The sequence below is a fragment of the Panthera onca genome, chromosome A1, assembly GCF_046562875.1.
Source record: "Panthera onca isolate mPanOnc1 chromosome A1, mPanOnc1 haplotype 2, whole genome shotgun sequence".
NCBI classification, from domain to species: domain Eukaryota; kingdom Metazoa; phylum Chordata; class Mammalia; order Carnivora; family Felidae; genus Panthera; species Panthera onca.
This window is the reverse complement of record NC_138339.1, coordinates 144536138-144558186: the sequence shown is the minus strand read 5'-3', so window position 1 is coordinate 144558186 and position 22049 is coordinate 144536138. Positions and strand designations below refer to the sequence as shown.

The following is a 22049-nucleotide window of genomic DNA, read 5'->3' as shown; positions in this document are numbered from 1 at the left end:
AATACTTGTGAAATAAAGTTTAAATAGTACTGTAGCTTCATAGGCATTTTAGTGAACAGATATGGTTAGGAAGACAAGTACCCAGGCGTCTACTACACACAGCCTTATGCAGATTACAGGCCAGAAACAGGACTATGGTTCTGAACCCTGGTGAACCTCCAGTAGAAGGAGGGATAATCAAGGAGGACCCAGCAACATGGACTTCATGAGAAAGTCGTTCCAGAATAATGTTAAGAACTAGAACAGATATTATTAAAAATGTTTTATTTTCACATGTTTACAATATTTTATTATTGTAAACTATTATTGTATGTTTACAATATTTATTACGTATGTTTACAATGTTTTATTATGTATTACCTAGGCAGTTGGGTAGACGAAGGTGGTTTTGAGAAAGCGCTTCCTGGAAAAAGTTTGTTTGTTGGGAAATGAAACCGTTGTATGTTTCTTTGAAATAGTTCAGTGAAATGAGGAAATGATAGCTTATTTTATTTGCTTACATTATTTATTTAAGTAATCTCTACACCCAGTGTGGGGCTCACGGTCATGACCCTGAGGTCAAAAGTTGCAGGCTCCTCCGACTCACCCAGCCAGGCACCCCAGAAATGATACTTTAAATAGAGTATCACTTACATAGCTAACGTAAAGAAGACATTTTTCCGTTAAGTGGATTTAGGATTACTTAAGACACAGGCAAAAGTGGGAAAATGTAGCCTGAATAGTTTAAATTAGGCCATTTAACCCTGCGTCTCCCTGTTGTGTATATTATTATTGGTAAATAGATATAAAACACTTACGGGATGCCTGGGTGACTCAGTCGGTTAAGTGTCCGACTTCAACCCAGGTCATGATCTCGCGGTTTGTGGGTTCGAGCCCTGCATCGGGCTCTGTGCCAACAGCTCAGAGCCTGGAGCCTGCTTTGGATTCTGTGTTTCCCCTCTCTCTGCCCCTCCCCTGCTCATGCTCGCTCTCTCAGTCTCTCTCAAAGAATAAACATTAAAAAAAATACATAAAACATTTCTGATAGAAATAGGAAATTTTTTGTTGATTTAAATCATTTAAAAATAATTTTGTATTTGAGTATAATTCAAGGGATCTGAGTATCAGGGACAGAGGTAATGTTTGCCCTCTCGTAACTAGGCGGTGTATCACAGCGTGAAGCCAGCGGCTCTGCAGCAGCAGTTAGAGAGCCTTCATCTCAGACAAGACAAAGCGGAAGCGTTCGGCAATGCTTGGTCTTCTATGGGTCAAGAAACAGTTGAAAAATTCAGACAGAGGATTCTTGCTCCCCACAAGGTATAGGGTTATACTACCCCATGATATTTTCCAGTAAGAATGGCAAAAATGGTTGTACTGGAAGGGTTTTCAAGGTGATCATGTTTTGTACAGAGGCAGTCTGGCAAAAGAAAGAATATATACACTAGGCCTTAAGGTTATTTCCATACGTATTGGACACCACGATGTTATTTAGTTTTACTTACGGTTTAAAATATGTCTCTGTAACTTCAGAATAGGAATGAGTCAGTCTGTTTTCCCTTTTTTTTTTTTTTTTTTATCTTGGGCAGAGTGGGCTATTCTTGTTAACGGTGTACCTGTGTATAAGTCTTACGATATGTTTACTGAATCACGTAATTGTGTGTGTCTGTATTAGTGCCTAGCAGAATGTACTTGGTATGTGTGGAATAGCAAATAGCGAAAAAGGGAGCACTTTGGGACAAATACAAAATAACAGCAGTGTTTCAAAACTGCTGGGGGACCTTTAGTCACTGTTAATAGAGGTTAAGTTGATCATACAGATTTTGACCTTTTTTCTAATAGTAGGTTGTATTACATCACTGATTTTCAGATTTACAGCCCGCTGTATTCCTGGGATCAGTCTCATGGGTTGTTGTGTATCATGCTTTTTATATGTTGCTGTTTGATTTGCTTATGTTTTGTTAAAAAATATTCCATCTGTGTTCATCAGGGCTCTTGGTCTATATAGGTTTCTCGTGATGTCTTTGGTGGTATCAGAGTGCAACTGACATTGGAAAGTGAGCTGGGAAGTGTTCTCACCTCCTCTTCCATTTTCTGTAAGAATTTGTGAAGGATTGGTATTATTTTACACTTTGCCAGCATTATATGAGAGTTCTAGTACCTTGTCAGCACTTGGTATTGTCACTTTTTTAAAAAAATATTTCTTTAAAAATATTTTTATTTTGAGAGAGACAGAGAGAGAACGAGTGGGGGAGGAGCAGAGAGAGAGGGAGAGACAAAATCTGAAGCAGGCTTCAGGCTCTGAGCTGTCAGCACAGAGCCCAACGTGGGGCTTGAACTCATGAACCGTGAGATCATGACCTGAGTCAAAGTCAGACGTATAACCGACTGAGCCACCCAGGTGCCTCACATTTTTTTTTTTTTTTTTTTTTTTTTAATGTTTATTTCTTGGGGAGAAAGGGAGAGTACAAGCAGGGGAGGGGCTGAGGAGGAGGGGAACAGAGAATTGGAAGCAGGCTCCGTGCTAATAGCAGAAAGCCCGATGCTGGGCTTGAATTCACGAGCTGTGAGCCCATGGGCTGAGCTGAAGTCAGACACTCAACCAACTGAGCCACCCAGGCGCTCCATTGTCACTTGTTTTTATCAAAACTATTCTGTTAGGTTTCTTGTGGTATTTTGTATTTTTAATTTGCGTTTTCCTAATAACAAATTATATAATCTCTTTATTTGCTTACTTGTCTCCATATATCTTCATTGGTAGAATATTTGTTCACATCTTTTGCCTAATTGTATTTCCACATTGTGAAAGATAAGGAAGTTCCATTATAGGAATTTAAAGGACAGTCTCAGGAGTAAATCCCAGCATATGGAAATGCACGGGAATTTTTTTGTTCTGGGTTTTTCAAATGTGTGGAGGGTGTTTGTTTTCTTTCAGCTTTTGTGAGGTTTTTATATATTATTCTAGGCGTGTGTCCTTTCTCACCTATGATTTACGGGAAAGCTTTTTATTCTAATGAAGTTTGATTTATCAGTTATTTTCTTTTATCGATCCTTTTGGTTTTGTATCTAAGAATTTGTGGGCTAATGCAGTATCACAAAGATTTTATTTTCTTCTGTTTTATAGGTTTATTTTTTCCATTTAGCTCTAAAATCTATTTTGAGTTAATTTGGTATAAGGCTCAGATTAAATTTCCTTTTTTCTGCGTATAGATGTTCATTTTAGATGTTCATTTATACACGTCCAGCATAACTTACTGATAACATCTTTTTGTCCCTGAAGTGCCTCACCCTTTTGTCAAAAATCATTTGACATGTTTGTGTGGGTCTTTCTCTGGACTCTCTGTTTAGACCATTGATCTTTCTATCTTTATGCTAATATGATACCTTAATTTCTGTAGCTTTGTAGTAAACTTTAAAAGTCAAGTATTGTGAGTCTGCTAACTTTGCGGGTTTTTTTTTCCCCATAATTGTTTTGGATATTCTAACTTCTTTGACTTTTTATATAAATTTAAAAACCAGCTTTGCTAGTTTTAAAAATCCTGCTGGGATTTTTGATTATGTTTAACTTACAGATCACTTAATAGAGAAATGACTTCTTAGCAGTACTGAGTATACCTCTCTATTTAGGTCCTCTTTGATTTCTTATGTCACTTTTGTTCATTTTTCAGCCTACACATCCTTCATATGTTTTGTTAGATTTATGCCTGAGTATTTTGTGTTTTTGGAGTTGTTGTAATGGTACTGTTTTTGAAATTTTGGTTTTTAGTTGTTTCTTGCTAGTATATAGAGTTGATTTTTGTATATCGACCTTGTATTCTGTGACCTTGGTAAATTCCTTAATTAGTTACAGCAGTTTTTTTGTGTGGATTTTTTGTGATTTTCTTTATGGATAGTTACATTGTCCATGAATAGAGACCGTTTTGTTTCTTCTTTTCCAGTCTGTTCAGCTTTTATTTTTTTTCTTGCCCTATTGCACTGAGTTGGACTTTTTTTTTTTAACGTTTATTTATTATTGAGAGACACAGAGAGACAGAGCATGAGCATGGGAGGGGCAGAGAGAGAAGGAGACACAGAATCTGAAGCAGGCTCCAGGCTCTGAGCTGTTAACACAGAGCCTAACGTGGGGCTCGAACTCACAAACCGCGAGATCATGACCTGAGCTGAAGTTGGACGCTTAACTGACTGAGCCACCCAGGTGTCCCTGAGTAGGACTTTTAATATGATTTAAATAGGACTCAGAAGTCCAAACATCCTGCCTGCTTCCAATTTTATCTATCTATCTTTTTAAGATGTTTATTTTTAAGCCATTTCTGTGCTCACCCTAGGGCTCAAACTCACAACCCTGAGATCCAGAGTTGCATGCTCCACCAACAGACCAGCCAGACGTTCTGCCTTGTTTCTAGTTTTAGAGGGAAAGGGTTCAGTCTTTTACCATAAAGTATGGTGTTAGCTACAGGTGTTTAAAAGTGCCCCTTTATTGTTTTCATTTCTCTCCTGTTTTTTTTTTTTTTGAACTCTGCATTCTCAGTGTCCTCAAGCATTCTCCACATCATTACTTCGTTTTACATCAGTTAAATTTCTACTTTTCCCTACATCCTTTACAGATTTTAGGTTTTCCCACTTTGTGTCCCTGAAATTCTTCTTTCAACCATTCCCATTTTTAAGCAATCTCACTTGCCTTTTAATATTTGCCTGTTTTCTGTTTGTATAATTTTATTTTATAGAGTTCATTTTTTCTTGAATTTATACAAGTATAGTATACTCGCACAGTTAAACATTTTTTTTCTGCTTCCGTTAGTCAGTAATTTTTCAGTGTCTTCCAGATGATAGTATTTTTATTTTTATTTTTTAGAGAGAGAGCAGGGAAGAGGGATAGAAGGACGGGGGGAGAGAGAGAGAGAGAAGAGGAGAGGGGGGAGAATCTTAAGCAGGGTACACGCTCAGTGCAGAGCCTGATGTGGGGCTCGATCCCACAACCCTGGAATTGTGACCTGAGCCGAAATCAAGAGTCAGACACTCAACCAACTGAGCCACCCAGGCTTGTTCCTTTTTCTATTTTTAAGGTAATATTTCTTCTCCAAATTATGTTGCATTGTATCAATATCTAAGAAGTGGTTTAGTCATTTGCCATATAAAACATGCAGGAAAGTTGTAAGGACATGATTAATTGTACATCATTCCCTTGATAATGCAGAAAATTATCTTTTATTAATACAGATTATCTGAGAGGATAGCTAATACATTATTTTTTATTTTTTTATTAAAAAAAATTTTTTTTAATGTTTATTTATTTTTGAGACAGAGAGAGACAGAGCGTGAACAGGGGAGGGACAGAGAGAGAGGGAGACACAGAATCTGAAACAGGCTCCAGGCTCTGAGCTGTCAGCACAGAGCCCGATGCGGGGCTCGAACTCACAGACCGTGAGATCATGACCTGAGCCGAAGTCGGACGCTTAACCAACCGAGCCACCCAGGCGCCCGCTAATACATTATTTTAATACCTTAAACAATTAATACAGTGGTAGCAAACTTCCTTTTTTGTGCAAGTATAGTTGACACACAATGTTATATTAACTTCAGATGTACAACATGGTGACTCTCCAAGTCTGTATGTTATGCTATGCTTACTACAAGTATAGCCCCATTTTGTCATTATACACTGCTGCTACATTACCACTGACTTTATTTCCTGTGCTTGTATGCCCATAACTTATTCCATAACTGGAAGTCTGCATCTCCCACCCCCCTTCACTCATTTTGCCCATCCCCTATCCCTGTTTCTCTCTGGCAGCCATCTGTGTAGCCTCTGTATTTATGGGTCTGTTTCTGCTTTTTGTTTGTTTATTCATTCTTTTGCTTTTTAGATTCTACATGTAAGTGAAATCCTATGGTAATCGTCTTCTGTTGGAGTTATTGGACTTGGTATAATACTCTCTAGGTCTATTCGTGTTGTTGAAAATGGTAACATCTCATTCTTTTTAATGCTCGGTACTATCCCATTGTGTATATATAGCACATGTGTCTCGATTCATCTATCGATGGACACTTGGGTTCTTCCATATCTTGGCTGTTGTAAATAGTGCCACAATAGACATAGGGGTGCGTATATATTTTCAAATTAGTGTTTTCATTTTCGTTGGGTAATTATCCAAAGAATTACTGAATCACATGGTATTTCTACTTAAAAAAATTTTTTTGAAGAAGCTCTACACCCAATGCAGGGCTTGAACTCATGACCCTGAGATCAAGAGTCACTTGCTCTACCAACTGAGCCAGCCAGGTTCCCCTCTGTTATTAAGTGTTGGAGGAACCTCCATGCTCTTTTCCACAGTGGCTGCACCAATTTACATCCCCACCAGTAGTGCACAAGCATTCCTTTTTCTCCACATCCTCGCCCTGTTCCTGTCTCCTTGATTCTCACCATTTTGACAGGTATAAGGTGATATCTCATGGTGGTTTTGATTTGCATTTCCCTGAGGATGAGTCGCATTGAACATCTTCTCATGTATCTGTTGGTCACATGTATGTCTTCTTTGGAAAAAGATCTGTTCAATTGACCAGTTTTTAATCAGATTGTGTTTTTGGAGTTGAGTTTTATAAGTTCTTTATTTTGGATATTTACCCCTTATCCGATACATCATTTGTGAATATCTTCTCCCATTCGGTCGGTTGTCTTTTCGTTTTGTTCATTGTTTCCTTTGCTGTGCAAAAACATTTTCTTTTGGTGTGGTCCCGGTAGTTTATTTTTGCTTTTGTTTCCCTTGCCTGAGGTGACATATCTAAAAAAATGTTGTGATGGTCCATGTCATATTTGCTGCCTATGTTTTCTTCCAGAAGTTTTATGGTTTCATGTTTCACCTTTAGGTCTTTAATGCACGTTGGGTCATTTGTATGTGTGGTGTTAGAAAGCGGTCCGGTTTCTTTATTTTGAATGAAGGTGTGCAGTTTGCTTAGTACTGTTTATTGAAGACACTATTTCCCATTGCATATTCTTGTCTCCTTTGTCTCAGATTAATTGACCATATAAGCACGGGTTTATTTCTGGGCTCTATTCTGTCCCATTGATCTCTGTGTCTGTTATTGTGCCCGTACCATACTGTTTTGGTTACCACGGCTTGGTAATATATCTTGAAATCTGGAATTGGGATACCTCCAGCTTTGTTCTTCTTTCTTGAGATCATAGCAAGCATTTCTTGTGTTTATTGAGGGCCACATACTCTGCTGGGTGCTTTGTATCTTGTAAAACCTGCTTATAGTTATAGCTTATATTTAAAATACAACTGAGGTTTAGAAGGATTAAATAATTGGTTCAGGGTCGTGTAGCTGAGTAAGTTTGACACAGTAGTCACCCTTGTAAGCCATTATACTATACTTCTACCTAGGTGTTACCTACACAGTTTTTCCGTGAAGAGTGGTTGACATAGTTTTGTGTGTAAGTAGGATATCTTTGGAAAGGAAGAAAATAAAACCTCATACATAAAGTGTAAGTTTATCACCCCAATCAGTTGGTCTTTTGGTAAAACTGACCTGAGAATCAGATGTATTTTTTAAGCCTTGTTTTTCGTTTTTTTAAAATATTTATTTAATGGGGCATGTGAGTGGCTCAGTCGGTTGAGCATCTGCCTTCAGCTCATGTCATGATCTCACGGTTCGTGAGTTTGAGCTCCGCGTGGGGCTCTGTGCTCACAGCTCAGGGCCTGGAGCCTGCTTTAGATTCTCATTCTCTCTGTCTCTCTCTTTCTCTCTGTCTCTCTCTTTCTCTCTCTCCCTGTCTCCGTCTCTCTCTCTGCCCCTCCCCCACTCACACTCTGTGTCTCTCTCTCTCTCCCCTTCAAAAATAAATAAATGTTAAAAAAAATTTAAATACTTATTTTTGAGACAGGGTGTGGAAGCAGGGGTGTGGGCAGAAAGAGAGGGAGAGAGAGAATCCCATGCAGGCTCTGCGTTGTCATCGCAGAGCCTGATGTGGGGCTCGATCTCACCAACCGTGAGGTCATGACCTGAGCTGAAATCAAGAGTTGGATGTTTAACTGACTGAGCCACCCAGGTGCCCCTTAAGCCTTGCTCCTTTTAAGTCATGCTACCTCTGGCAGCGATAATGCTGTCTTCCTTTTTGGCTCTGATATTTATTTCGGCTATGTGTGAAAATAGATCCTGTCCATGGCAGAGACTTGTTATGTAATGAACAAAAGGTATATTTACAGTGCTGCTTTTGGTAATTTAGGGGCTCACGTGCATAAACTCTCTGTGCAGTGCTGGCAGAACATCTGTGGGTAATAATTCTAAGTTCAAAGAGTCAGGTTCCATTAAATAATAAGTTGTAAAATCGAAGGTGCTTATTTTTGATTTAATTTTTTAAAACACCTCCTTTTGTCTTATATTATTTAGATCCAATAAGAGAGAGGGAGATTGAAAATTAATCTTAATGGTAGCCTTTTGCTGGATATGATTGAACAGATTTTTAAATTTTATCCTATTTCACTTTTTTTTTTTAAATATGCTTTATTTTAATCTTTTCGGAGACTTGAGACTGAAATGTCACCATGACTTATTTGAATTTCGTATTCTTCCCTCTTTTATCACCATTGCCTCTGTCAGCATTGTCCTCCTAACAGGGTCTTCTCTTGATTTTTGTTACAATGCCTGTGCTACAACATGTATTAAATTGCGAATTTCCTTTCAGACAGAACTTGAATGCTATACTTCATTTTACTCCTTAAAGTCTGCTAGGAGTTCCCGTACATATATTCCTACTATATAAATGTAAAAACTTATATGTCAGATGCTATTGACTTGTCTATTTTCTGAGACCTGAAAGTGGCAAAATGGGGATTTATTACAGGGAATCACACTCGTAAGCCATTATGCTGTATTACCGTAACCTAGATGTTAGCTGCACAATTGATACTAGAGAATATAAAGGCTTATTTTTCTAAAATAATTTTACATTCCAAATTAACTTTGCTCCTCAGTTAGTAACAGATGTGATGATGAGAAATATATGTAAGGCATATTTTAAGCACTCTGAGTAGCCAGCTCCTTTTCTTAAAATGCACTTATATGTTAGGGAATTCTTAAATACATATTTGACACTTAACATTTGTTTCCAATGTTTGAAGTAGGTTTATTTATTTACGTTTTTAATATATATATTTTTAATGTTTATTTATTTTTGAGAGAGACAGAATGTGAGCAGGGGAGGGGCAAAGAGATATAAGGAGACCCAGAATCTGAAGCAGGCTCCAGGCTCTGAGCTGTCAGCACAGAGCCCAACGTGGGGCTCAAACCCACAGACTGTGAGATCATGACCTGAGCCAAAATCGGACGCTTCACCAACTGAGCCACCCAGGTGACCCTGTTTGAAATAGGTTTAATGGGAATTTCTCTCACTGAGAATGTTCTTTACCAATTACTTGGCGAATTTATTCATAGTATTTACTCACTGCATTGTACTCTAGTGAAATTTCATCCTATCTTGCAGGTTCTTGAGAAGTCTCTGTTTAAAGTTGGATAGCCACTGTTTCTGAGGTTGTAGTGTTCCTATAACATTCTTACAAATGTATCCCCTTTTAGCCTTTAGAGTACAATTTACTTTATCGTTAAGTGCAACAGCTAATTGTTTGAATTACTATTAAAAATACCTGTTTTTTATATGGAGTGTAAGAAATTAGACATTTGGACTTGATACTTGCAAAATTTACTGTATTATTTTGCTTTAGTATTTTCTTTGACATCCTTGTTTCATTTCTTTTGGAATCCTAAGGATGGATAAATAGCTTTATATAAAGAGGGCAGAAAGAGCACACTTCATGCAGCTAAATCTTGAGATTTTTAAGAGTTCAGTCTGATGAGTTTCAGAAATTATACACACCCATTTAATCATTATCCATAACAAAATAAAGAATTTCATCACCCGGAAAATGCCTAATGTTGGTTCCTCCGTTCCCACCTTTGCTTTCCATCACCAGCGATTGGTTCTGTCTGTTCTTGGATATAACGTAAATGGACTCAGAAAAATGTGTCTGACTAATTTCTCTCAATGTGATATATTTTTTGGATTCATTTATGTTGTTACTTGGATCAGTCATTTTTCTATTGCAGAGTAGTATTTCATAGTATAAAAATACCACCTTTTGTCTCTCCATCCCCATGTTGATGGACATTTAGGTTGTCTCTAGTTTCTAGCTATTATGAATTAAGACTGTTGTGAACATTTGTGTACAAGTCTTTTTGTGGACATATATTTTAATTTTTCTGGGATCCATACTGAGGAAGGGTTTGCTGGCCCCCTGGAGCGAGATCTGAGAGTTTCTATTTAAGTTTGAGCCAGCCTGTGCTGGGTGGTTTGGGGAAACTCATATAAATGTGAATCTATCACCTTGTGTGGTTCCCGTCTTAAATGAGTTGAATTCCCTTAACTTCTACCTGCTTTTAGCCATTCTCCAATGCCTTCAAATCATTGTTTGGAAGATATTTTGTATAGTGGTTATAATTTTATTTGTAAAGAGGGTAATGTAATATAAACTGTTTCCTACCATTACCAGATTAGGAGCTCTAAAAGTGATTTTTTTGGGGGGTCTGGGTGGCTCAGTCGGTTGAGCATCCGACTTCAGCTCAGGTATGATCTTACAGTTTGTGGGTTTGAGCCCCACTTCGGGCTCTGTGCTGACAGCTCAGAGCCTGGAACCTGCTTTGGGTTCTGTGTCTCCCCTTTTCTCTGCTCCTCCCCTGCTCACATTCTGTCTCTCTCACTCTCAAAAATAAATAAAACATTAAAAAAAATTTGTTTAAAAAGTGATTTTTTAAAATTCTAAGTCTTATTCTATCTCTCCTTTACTCCAAATCCACCAAAGACTTTCAATGTTTCTTATAATAGAAGTCAAATTTCTTAGGATTCCCCATGATCTATAACCTCCTTAGTCCGCTACCTTATCTTGTTGACCTTCTCCTTTTAACATCCTTCACCTGGCTGACTTTGGTCACCTCTGATCTCTTTACTTCAAAAGCCCTTCTCCTGGAGATTCATATGACTGGCTTCCTTTTTCGACTCTTTTGTTCTAATGCATCTTTGTCATTGAATCTTGCCCTGATCATCATCATGAAAAGTGGCCACATCTCTGTGGTACTTTTTTACTTCATTTTTTTTTTTTAACATAACATTTAGTCTTATCCAGCACATTATATATTTCACTTGTTTATTTTTAAAATTCTCTGTCTCTGTTACTAAACTGTGAGTCCACAAGGGTATTTGTTCACTATTGTATTTCCATTGCCCTAGCCCTTGGAAGATAGTGGGTTGTCAATAAATAATTGTTGGATGAATAAATGCACAATATCTCTGCTTTACAAGTTGTACTATTTTGAAGTGCAGTCTTTTAGGTTTTCTTTTTTTTTTATTAAAAAAATTTTTTTTGGTAACATTTATTATTGAGAGACAGAGAGAGACAGAGCATGAGTATGGTGGGGGGGCCAGCAGAGAGAGGAGGAGACACAGAATCCAAAACAGGCTCCAGGCTCTGAGCTGTTAGCACAGAGCCCAACACGGGGCTCGCACCCACAAACCGCGAGATCATGACCTGAGCCGAAGTTGGACGCTTAACCTACTGAACCACCCAGGCGCCCCATTAGATTTTCTTACAAAGAAGGGTATTTGTACTGATTAGTGGAGAAAGACCAAATAAGAAGGGGGTATGGATATATTTTTTATTTCCTAGTATTCTTTTTTTTTTTTTTAAAGTTTATTTATTTATTTTAAGTGATCTTTACACCCAACATGGGGCTCTAACTCACCACTCTGAGATCAAGAGTCACACGCTCTTCTGACTGAGCCAGCCAGGCGCCTCTCTCCTAGTATTCTTCTGTTTTTATTTTGGTTGTACTTCAAACCTTTTGTGGTTCATTTATTTCATGACTCTTGAGGTTTGCTGGAATACTTGATTCAACCATTTACATTTTTTCCTTTTTAAAACTGGAAATATAGAAAGAATTGCTGTAGCTTGAAACCGAAATTCTCCCAGAAAACAAGGTGATGTCATTAGCTGTATTGCAGCAATCAATTAAAAGAGCTGTAGATCTAAGAGCTCCTTAATCAGTCTTATTTGAAACAGAAATGTGTTCTCTGCTTTATAAATAATTGCACAAAACCAGAACCATTAACAAATTAAATAAAGATTTTACTAATGCCAAAAATTGTGCTGTTAGCAAAATTACTCTTATGTGCCTAGCATTCAGAAATTGCTAAATAGAGTTGATGTACTTTTTGAGAGTGTTGCCAATTGTGAGAGCATTAGTTGAATGACATTTCAGTGTCCTCAACCTTGTGCTATCTTTTTCATAAATTCTTGGTATGCAGACGTGGCAAACAGTTTGAAGGATGGTTCATTGGTGTTTTCCCTCCTTTTCAGCTTGGATGTAAAGACCATGATTAGGTGTTTTGGCCAAGTCTGTGAGTCAAGGAGTATAATTAAGTTCCATGCCATCCTAGCGGTGAGACTAGGTTGGCTTTTGTGACATCTAAACTTAAGGATATAGATTAGGGAGTATCCCTAAGTTGTGATACTTACAGTAAAGCATTTGTACCTCTTATTATGATTTGGTGTAGCAGCAGCATTAACGAAGGGCATTGGCTTAGTCACTTTGGGAGTTTTGATGTTGTCTGGAGATTGCCTAATGTGTAGCCTTTATGATTTATGTAGTATGTTTTATGGAGGTTGGCAGTCATCTGGGTGGAGGATAGAGCCAGTATTAATTCAAGAAGTTTATCTGTTTGCATCTTGGTGATATATGCTAATATACTCACATCAGTGTAACATAGCAGTCGTTTCCAAGATCCTGACATTGATTATACCTAACAGATGTCACAATGGAGGATTCTTTCTCTAGGATGCAAGCAGTAGTGAGTGTGGCTTGGTCCTTGGAAACTTATTGCCTCCTGTTCTTGCCCATGATTAGAGGGTGGCAGAGAGGGTGATGGGAGTGGGTGGCTGAAGATGTTCTCCCATTTGCAGCTGTCATTCTTCTGTTAAAACCTTTAGTGTGTTGTTTTTTGTGTTTTTTTTTAAAGTTTATTTATTTTTGAGAGAGAGAGAGAGAGAGTGAGCTTGGGCGGGGCAGAGAGAGAGAACTGTGAGATCATGACCTGAGCCAGAATCAGGAGTCAGACGCTTTACTGCTTCATCGAGCCACGCAGGTGTCCTGGTGTATTGTATCTTTAAATTTTTTTTTTAAATTTTTTTAATGTTTATTTATTTTTTTACACAGAGAGAGACAGAGCATGAGCAGGGGAGGGGCAGAGAGAGAGAGAGAGAGAGAGAGAGAGGGAGACACAGAATCCAAAGCAGGCTCCAGGCTCTGAGCTGTCAGCACAGAACCCGCAGGGCTCAAACCCACAGACTGCAAGATCATGGCCTGAGCTGAAGTTGGACACCTAACCAGCTGAGCCACCCAGGCGCCTCCAGTATATTGTATCTTTTAAAAAACAATGTTAGTTGAGTTATAATTTACATAGTGTAAACTGTATCCTTTTAAATTGTACAGTTTGATGAATTTTGGTGCATGTACACCCATGAGATCACTACTGCAATCAACACACAGAGCATTTTCGTCACCTTCAAAAGTTGTCTCATGCCCCTTGGAAGTCCCTTTTCCCCCTAATCTTGGCCCTAGGAAACCACTGATACACTTTCTGTCACTGTAAACTGCATAGCAGTGTATGAATAGAATTAATACAGATGTTCTTTTTTCCTGTCCGCCTTCTTCGTCTGAGTCAGATTTTGATGTTCATCCATAGTGTTGTGTGTATTAGTAGTTTGTGCTTTCTTACTGCAGCGTAGTGTTCTGTCTTGTGGATATATCAGTTTGTCCAGCCACCTGCTCATGCATGGGTCTTTGGGCCATTTCTGGTTTTGGGCTATTTTAAATAAATCTGTCAATATTCATATATACATCTTTGTTTGGACATATATTTTCATTTCTCTTGGATAAATACTCAGGAGTGGATTGATTGGTTAAGTGTTAATATCAAACGGTTTTCCAAAGTGGTTCTCCTATTTTATATTCCAGCCAGTAATTTTTTTTCACATAGTGGTCAACACCTGGTATTGCCAATCTTTAAAAAAAAAATTGTTAAGTTTATTTATTTTGAGAGAGCGAGAGTACATGCATGTGAGTTGGGGAGGGGCGGAGGGAAAGAGAGAGTCCCAAGCAGGCTCCGTGCTGTCAGCATAGAGCTGGATACAGGGCCCCATCCCACAAACCATGAGATCAGGACCTGAGCTGCAATCAAGAGTCATACGCTTCACTGATGGAGCCACCCAGGTGCCTCCTAAATTTTAGTCCTTCTAGTAGCTGCAAGGATAGTGAACCTAAAGATGTTGAGCACCTTTTATGTGTTTTTTGGCCATTTGTGTGTCTTCTGTGAATTATCTGTTCACATCTTTGCCCATTTTTGTATAGACTTGTCTTTTTATTCCTGAGTGGTAAGAATCCTATTTGATCAGTCTGTGGCTTGCCTTTCCTTTTTCTTAATGGTGACATTTGAAGAACAGAAGTTTTGGAGCACCTGGGTGACTCTGCTGGTTGAGCGTCCAACTTTAGCTCAGGTCATGATCTCACAGCCCATGAGTTCACGCCCCCTGTCGGGCTCTGTGCTGACAGCTCAGAGCCTGGAGCCTGCTTCAGATTCTGTGTCTCCATCTCTGTCTGCCCCTCCCCCACTCGAACTCTGTCACACTCTCTCTCAAAAACAAATAAACATTAAAAATAAATAAATGAAGAACAGAAGTTTTAATTTTGATGAAGTCCAGTTTATAATTTTTTTCTTTTATGGTTAATGCTTTTAATGTTCTACCTAAAACCTCTTTGCCTATCCCAAGATAACAAAGGTTTTCTTTTGTGTTTTCTTCCAGAGGTTTGATGGTTATAGCACTTACATTTAGCTCTCTGATCCATTTTGAGTTCATTTTTGTGTTGGGTGTTAAGTAGGGGTTGTTGTTCATTTCCTTCCTGTGTAGATACCTAGTTATCCTGGCATCATTTGCCCTGGCATCTTGGTCGGAAGTCAGCTAATGTGTCTATATTTCTATTCTTTTGCCAGTGGCACATTGTCTTTATTGCTGTGGCTTTGGATTAAGTCCTTTTTTAAAAAACGTTGTTATTTTTTTTCAAGTTTAGTTATTTATTTTGACAGCGGGAGCATGAAGGAGGGGGAGGAGAGGAGGACAACAGGAGAGAGAGAGAGAGCGAGAGAGCAAAAATGAATGAATCTCAAGCAGGCTTGGCATTGTCAGTGTGGAGCCCGATACAGGGCTTGAACTCACCAACCATGAGATCATGACCTGAGCCGAAATAAGAGTGAGACATTAACTGACTGAGCCACCCAGACACCCCTATACTAAGTCGTAAAGTTAGGTAGTGTAGTTCTTCCAAATTAAAACACACAGACACACACAGACACACACACACACACACACACACACACACACCAAACTGCTTTGGCTCTTTCAGATCATTTCCATTCCATTTAAATTTTATCTATCTATCTATCTATCTATCTGTCTATTTATTTATTTATTTATTTATTTATTTATTTATTTATTTATTTAAGAGAGCGTGAGTGGAGGAGAGGGCAGAAGGAAAGAGAGAGAGAGAAACTTAAGCAGGCTCCACACTTAGCGCAGAGCCAGACACGGGGCTTGGTCTCACCACTGTGAGATCATGACCTGAGGCGAAATCAAGAGTTGGATGCTCAGCTGACTGAGCCACCCAGGCGCCCCTCCATTCCATTTAAATTTTAAAATCAGCTTGTCAGTTTCTATGAAAAAGTACCTGCTGGGAATTTAATTGGATTGTTCTCAATCCGTAGATCCCTTTTGGAAGAATTGACCTTCTAACAATGTTAAACTTTTAAATTCATGAACATGGTGTATCTCTATTTACCGATACCTTCTTTAATTTATTCCAGTAATGTGTGTAGATTTTCAAGGATCAGGATATACACAGATTTTGTTAAAGTTATCCCTATGCTGTTGACTGAATGTGTCTTCCCAAAATTCTTATGTTCAAACTTAACCTTCACGGTGATGATAGGAGGTGGGGTCTTTGGGAGGTGATTAGTTCATGGGGGCACAACCCTAATGAATGGGAATAATGCCCTCATAAAAGAGGCCAGAGAGAACTGCGTTACCCCATCTGCCTTGTGAGAACACAAAGAGAAGTCGCAGCCTGGAAGGGGGCCCTCACCCAACCATGCTGGCACTCTGATCTTGAACTTCCAGCCTCCAGAACTGTGAGAAATGTTTACTATTAAGCCACAGTCTGTTGTATTTTGTTATAGCAGCCCAAACCGACTAAGGCACTATGTATTTTCATGGTTTGGGTTGCTAGTATAAATGGGATTGCATTTTTTTATATTCCCTATTTGTTTCTACTGTCTTGAACTAATACTGATTTTTCACATTAATCTTGTGTGCCATAGCTTTCCTAAAATCACCCACTAGTTTTAGTAGCTTTTTAGCAGATAACTTGAAAGTTTCTGCCTATATGATGATATGTTACATCATAATTGTTTTTGTATAGTTTGTCTTCATCACTAGACTGAGAGCTTTGGGGACAGATTGTAAATTTATATGTTTTTATGCCACCAGCACCTACGATGGTATAAAAGTCAGATCCACACTCCCTTGGTTTTTCCCCTTTCTGGCTGCCTTTTTGGTCATGTTTCCTGCTTTCGTGGCCGTGACTCATTTCCACACTTTTGCATATAGCTAGGACTCAGTCCCTGGTTCTCTTCTATTTTCTTTTGTCCCTTCCCTGGCAATTTCACGTAGGCCTCGGGGTTTAAATGCTATTTTATAATTTTTTTTTCCTCTAGCCTGCGCTCGCCTACTTGATAAATTTATTGGATGTCTAATAAGCATCTCAAACTGAACATTAAAAAAAAACAAACAAAAAACTGATCCTTGGAACATTCCTCTTGGAATTGTTCCTGTAGTTTTCCATTTCAGCTAATGGTAATTTTGTTATTTTTGTTTTTGTTTTTCTCCATTTGTACAAGCCGGTCTTTATATCATTTTTTGCTAAAAATGAATAGAAAACTAGGATGAAAGTCTGATTCTCTTGGTAAGAAGTGTGGGTTTCATAAACTTAATGGAATTTACATAAAGATAGGAATCATTAGTACCCTGAAAGTACCAAGCTTTTCTCAGATTGGATACTTGTGTTTGGGCTGATATTTGTGTATAGAATACTTAGGAAAGCCACATGTATATAAAATGCTGGAAATTGAAGATTTGTCTTAATCTAAGGTATTACTTATTTTTAGCCATTGGGTGAAGGGGCTTTGTTATATTTTGTCCTAACTGCTCTGGTTAGGACAAAAGTAGACCCACTTGCGTTTCTTGTGTTGAACTACTTGGGAATTACTTGGTAACTTAGTCACCATTTATAATAGTATTCTCTTTGCAAATTTGTTCTGTGTTCCTAATGAGACGTTTTAGAATGCAACTTTGTAAGTAGGGCACAAACAGCTTAAAAGTGGGGGGGGGGGGGTAAAATTTGGGATCTCCTGGAGGGCCTCCAAAGGACAGACTGTTTAAAATGTTTGCTGATTTGATTAATGGATCTATTTGAGCTGATGATATGTCCGTTATTCATAGTCTCTATTATTTTCTTTCCAAAGAAAAGGTCAAAATTTGAGGAATAATCATCTGTACTCTTACTGGTATATAGAATGTTTCCAGTCAAATGTACTTCTAAATTGGTGGTGTTGTCTTGTGTCCTTGGGCAAATTCTGTACCTGTTTTGCCTGAGGAAATGTCTCCCTACATTATAATGGAAATACTGGAAACTTTTCTGTTTTAGACGAATGTAAAATTACTCTGACTCTATCATTTTAAACAAAGATTAATTGCATACACATACATACAGTCATGCTATTATTGAGAGATTGTAAGTATGACCTTTTAAATATTCAGAAATTGATTTTCCCAGCAGGTATTGCTTTCTTGGTGATACATGTTTATAATGAGAAATACTTCAAGGAGCTAACCTTATTAAACAGATTACATGGAATTGAAAAATTCCCTTCTCTGTGTGGAAGATGTAGAAGTTCTTACCTCATGCTTCATTTTTATACATCTAATTTTTGGAAACAAAGAATATGGAACAGCCAATTAGAATTATAGGGACCTTGTTGAGCAGTAGGTTTGCTTTAAGTGCTATAATCATATACCTAAGAATGAGGTGTAAAGATGAATTTGGCAAAATTTCTGTGATTATTTACATTTATTAATCTTTCTCCTCTTCTTCATGCCATTCCTCTTTTAAGTGAATTAGCCTTTTGATAATGATACATACACATGCAGTGGTAGGAAGTGATACAGAGAGATCCTTTATACCCATCCCCCAGTTTCCCCTAGTGATAACATCTTGCATAACTCTAGTACAATATCTCAGCCAGGACATTAGCATTCATCCAGTCAAGATACAGAACGTTGCCATCACCACAAGGTTCTTTTATGACCCTTTATGGCCTGATGATTCTCTTCCCATTCATGCCTGCCATGCCATACCCTTCAGGCAGCCACCAATTTCTTCTATAATTTCTATGTAGAACTTCTTCTGTAAAATCTGTATTTTACAGAAAAACTTCTGTGATTTCAAGAAGTATAATGTAAATGGAATCATACAGGATGTAACGTTCTGGGATTGACTTTTTTTCCCACTTGCCATAATTCTCTGGATATCCGTTCTGGTTTAACAACCAGAATTGGTTGTTATAATTAATACCTAATGAGGTATTAATAGTCCATTCCTTTTTATTGCTATATAGTATTCCATGGTATGTATATAAAACAGATTGCTTAAGCATTTAGCTTTTGGAAGATATCTGCATTGCTTTCAGTTTTTGTCTGTTATAGCTGAAGTTGTCATAGACATTTGTGTATAGGTTTTTACATCAGCATAAATATTTATTTCTCTAGAAAAAATACTCGTAAGTGAAGTTGCTGGGTGGTAGGATAGTTATAGATTTAGTGTTTTATTTTTTAAGGACTTTATTTTTTATTTTTTTAATGTTTATTCTTGAGAGAGAGAGAGACAGAGCATAAGCAGGGGAGAAGCAGAGAGAGAGGGAGAGACAGAATTCAAAGCAGGCTCCAGGCTCCGTGCTGTCAGCACAGAGCCCATCACGGGGCTGGAACCCAGGAACCATGGAGATAATGACCTGAGCCAAAGTTGGACGCTGAACCGACTGAGCCATCCAGGTGTCCCAATTTAGTTTTTTTCTAGCTTTTTTTTTTTAAGTTATTTATTTTGGGAGAGGGAGAGAGAGAGCTCAGGCATGCATGCATGAGCAGGGGAAGGGCAGAGAGAGGCAGAGAGAATCCCAAGCAGACCAGCATGGAGCCTGACATGGGGCTTGATCTTACAAACTGAGATCACGACCTGAGCCAAAAGCAAGAGTCGCTTAGCCAACTGAGCTGCCCAGGCACTCCTGTATATTTAGTTTTGTAAGAATCTCTCAAACCATTTCCCAGAGTAGTTAAATCATTTCGTATTCTCATCAGCAATGTATGAGGGATCCACGTTCTCTGCATCCTTGCCAGCATTTGGAGTTGTCGCCATTTTTTATTGTAATTGTTCTGATAGGTATGCAGTGATACCTCATTGTGGCTTTTATTTGCATTTCTTGGATAACTAATGATGTCGAACAGTTTTTCTTGTATTTATTTGCCATCTGTAGATCCTCTTCAGTGAAATGTCTCTTTATGCCTTTTGCACATTTTCTAATTGGATTACTTCTTTTTTAAAAAAAAAAAAAACTATTAAGTTTTGAGAGTTATTTGTGTATTTTAGATACTAATCCTTTCAAGTACATGGTTTGCAGATGCTGTCTTCCAGTCTGTGCTTTGACTTCTCATCCTCTTAATTAGGATCCTTTGGAGAGCAAAAATTTTTCATTTTGTTGAAGACCAATTAATCAGTTTTTCTTATAATGGATTTTGCTTTTGGTGTCATGTCTCAACTGTTTCCCTTACCCTAGACCATTTAAGCACTCGTGGCTTAGTTTTGTTTTTATTTCCCTAAAAATTTGTGGTTTTGAATTTTTTATTTATGCCCATGGACATTTTTGAATTAATTTGTGTATAAGATACATGAGTTGGTTGAGGTTAACTTTTTTGCCTGTGGTTCTTGAGATTCTTAGGTCATTGATGTGAGATTTTTCTTCTTTTCAAATGTAAGTATTTGGTAGTTTTTTTAAATTTTATTTTTTAATGTTTACTTATTTTGAGAAAGGACAGAGTGCACGTGGGGGAGGGGCAGAGAGAGAGGGAGATACAGAATCTGAAGCAGGTTCCAGGCTCTGAGCTGTCAGCACAGAGCCCAACGCAGGGCTTGAACTCACGAGCTGTGAGATCATGACCTGAGCTGAAGGCAGGTGCTCAATTGACTGAGCCACCTAGGCGTCTGGAAGTATTTGGTACTTTTAAATTTTCTTCTCAGCATTGCCTTAGCTATATCCCACAAATTTTGATATTTTATGTTTTTTATTTTTAAGTTGTTCACTGTGTATTTTGATTTTTCTTGAGACTCATGGATTATTTAAAATTATGTTGTTGAGTTTCCAGATTTTCCTCTTTCTGTTACTGATTTCTAGTTTAGTGCCATTGTGGTGAGAAAACACATTCTGTATGATTTCAGCTCTTTTTATTTGTTAAGGCATATGTTTTATGGCCCGGAATATGGTCTGTCTTGGTGTATGTTTTGTAGGTGTTTGCAAAGAATGTTTATTCTGCTGTTGTTGAGTGAAGCGTTCTATAAATATCAATTAGATTCTTTTGGTTGATGTTGAATTCATATATAGTCTGGCTGATGTTCTGTCCAGCTACTCTATCAGTTGTTGAGAAACAAGTGTTGAAGTCTAACTATACGTGTGGATTTATCTAGTTCTTTTAGTTCCATCCATTTTTACTTGACATATATTGCAGTTCTAAGACCTTTAGTATTGTTTTCATACTTTTATTGTTATTTAATGTCCTCCTCTGTCTCAGATAATTTTATAGCCTTCCCTGCTTTGTTTTGATCAATGTTTGCATGATATATCTTTTTCCATCATTTAACTTTCAAACTGCCTATGTCATTATATTACAAGTGTTTTTCTCTAGTCTGCATGTACTTGTCTCATTTTAAAAAAGGGAGATGTAATTGGCTTATAACATTATATCTGTTTCAGGGGTATGTGATGCAGTATTTGTGTGCATTGTGAAGTAATCACTATAGTAACTCTACTTAACATCCATCACCATGCACAGCGATTGTGTGTGTGTGTGTGTGTGTGATGGGAACTTTTAAGATTTACTCTCTCAGCAACTTTCAAACACACGACACAGTAGTATTGACGACAGTCACCATTCTGTACCTTATACCTCCAGCAAATATATATAAATATATATATATTTGCTTTTGTTACATTTGCTTTTGATGTCAGATCCAAAAAGTCATCACCAAGAGTGATGCCAAGGAGCTTACCATCCATGTTTTTTTCTAGGAGTTTTAGGTTCCAGTCTCTAATTTATTTTGAGTTAGTTTTTGTGTATGGAACAAGATCGTGGTCCAGTTTCATTCTTTTGAATGTGGCTGTTCAGTTTTCCCAACACCATTTATTGAAGAGATTGTCCTTTCCCCATTGGTATTTTTGGCTTCTTTGTTGTAGATTAATTGACCACACATGTGTGGGCTTATTTCTGGGCTTTCTGTTGTGTTCCACTGATGTATGTATGTGTTTGTTTCTATGCCAGTGTCATGTTTTTTATTTCTACAGCTTTGTACTGTAGTTTGACATCAGGAAGCATGATGCCTGCAGCTTTGTTCTATCTCAAGATAGTTTTGGCTATTAGGGATCTTTTGTAGTGCCATACAAATTTTAGGATTGTTTGCTCTATTTCTGTGAAGAATACCATTGGCATTCTGATAGGAAATGCACTGAATTTGTAGATTGTTTTGGGTAGTATGGACATTTTAGCAATACTGATTCTTCCAATCTATGAGCATGGGATATTTTTCCATATATTTGT

At 37.9% G+C, this 22049-nt stretch overlaps 1 protein-coding gene across 5 annotated transcripts in view; it reads left to right on the top strand.

Moving 5' to 3' along the window:
- The window catches only part of COMMD10 (COMM domain containing 10), a 214866-nt gene that overhangs the window by 12458 nt on the left and 180359 nt on the right, over positions 1-22049 (top strand). For all 5 annotated transcript variants that reach the window (XM_060636326.2, XM_060636327.3, XM_060636323.3 and 2 more), the window contains exon 4: positions 1141-1296. In XM_060636326.2, coding sequence (XP_060492309.1) covers positions 1141-1296 — 156 coding nt within the window. The remainder of the gene's footprint in view (positions 1-1140; positions 1297-22049) is intronic.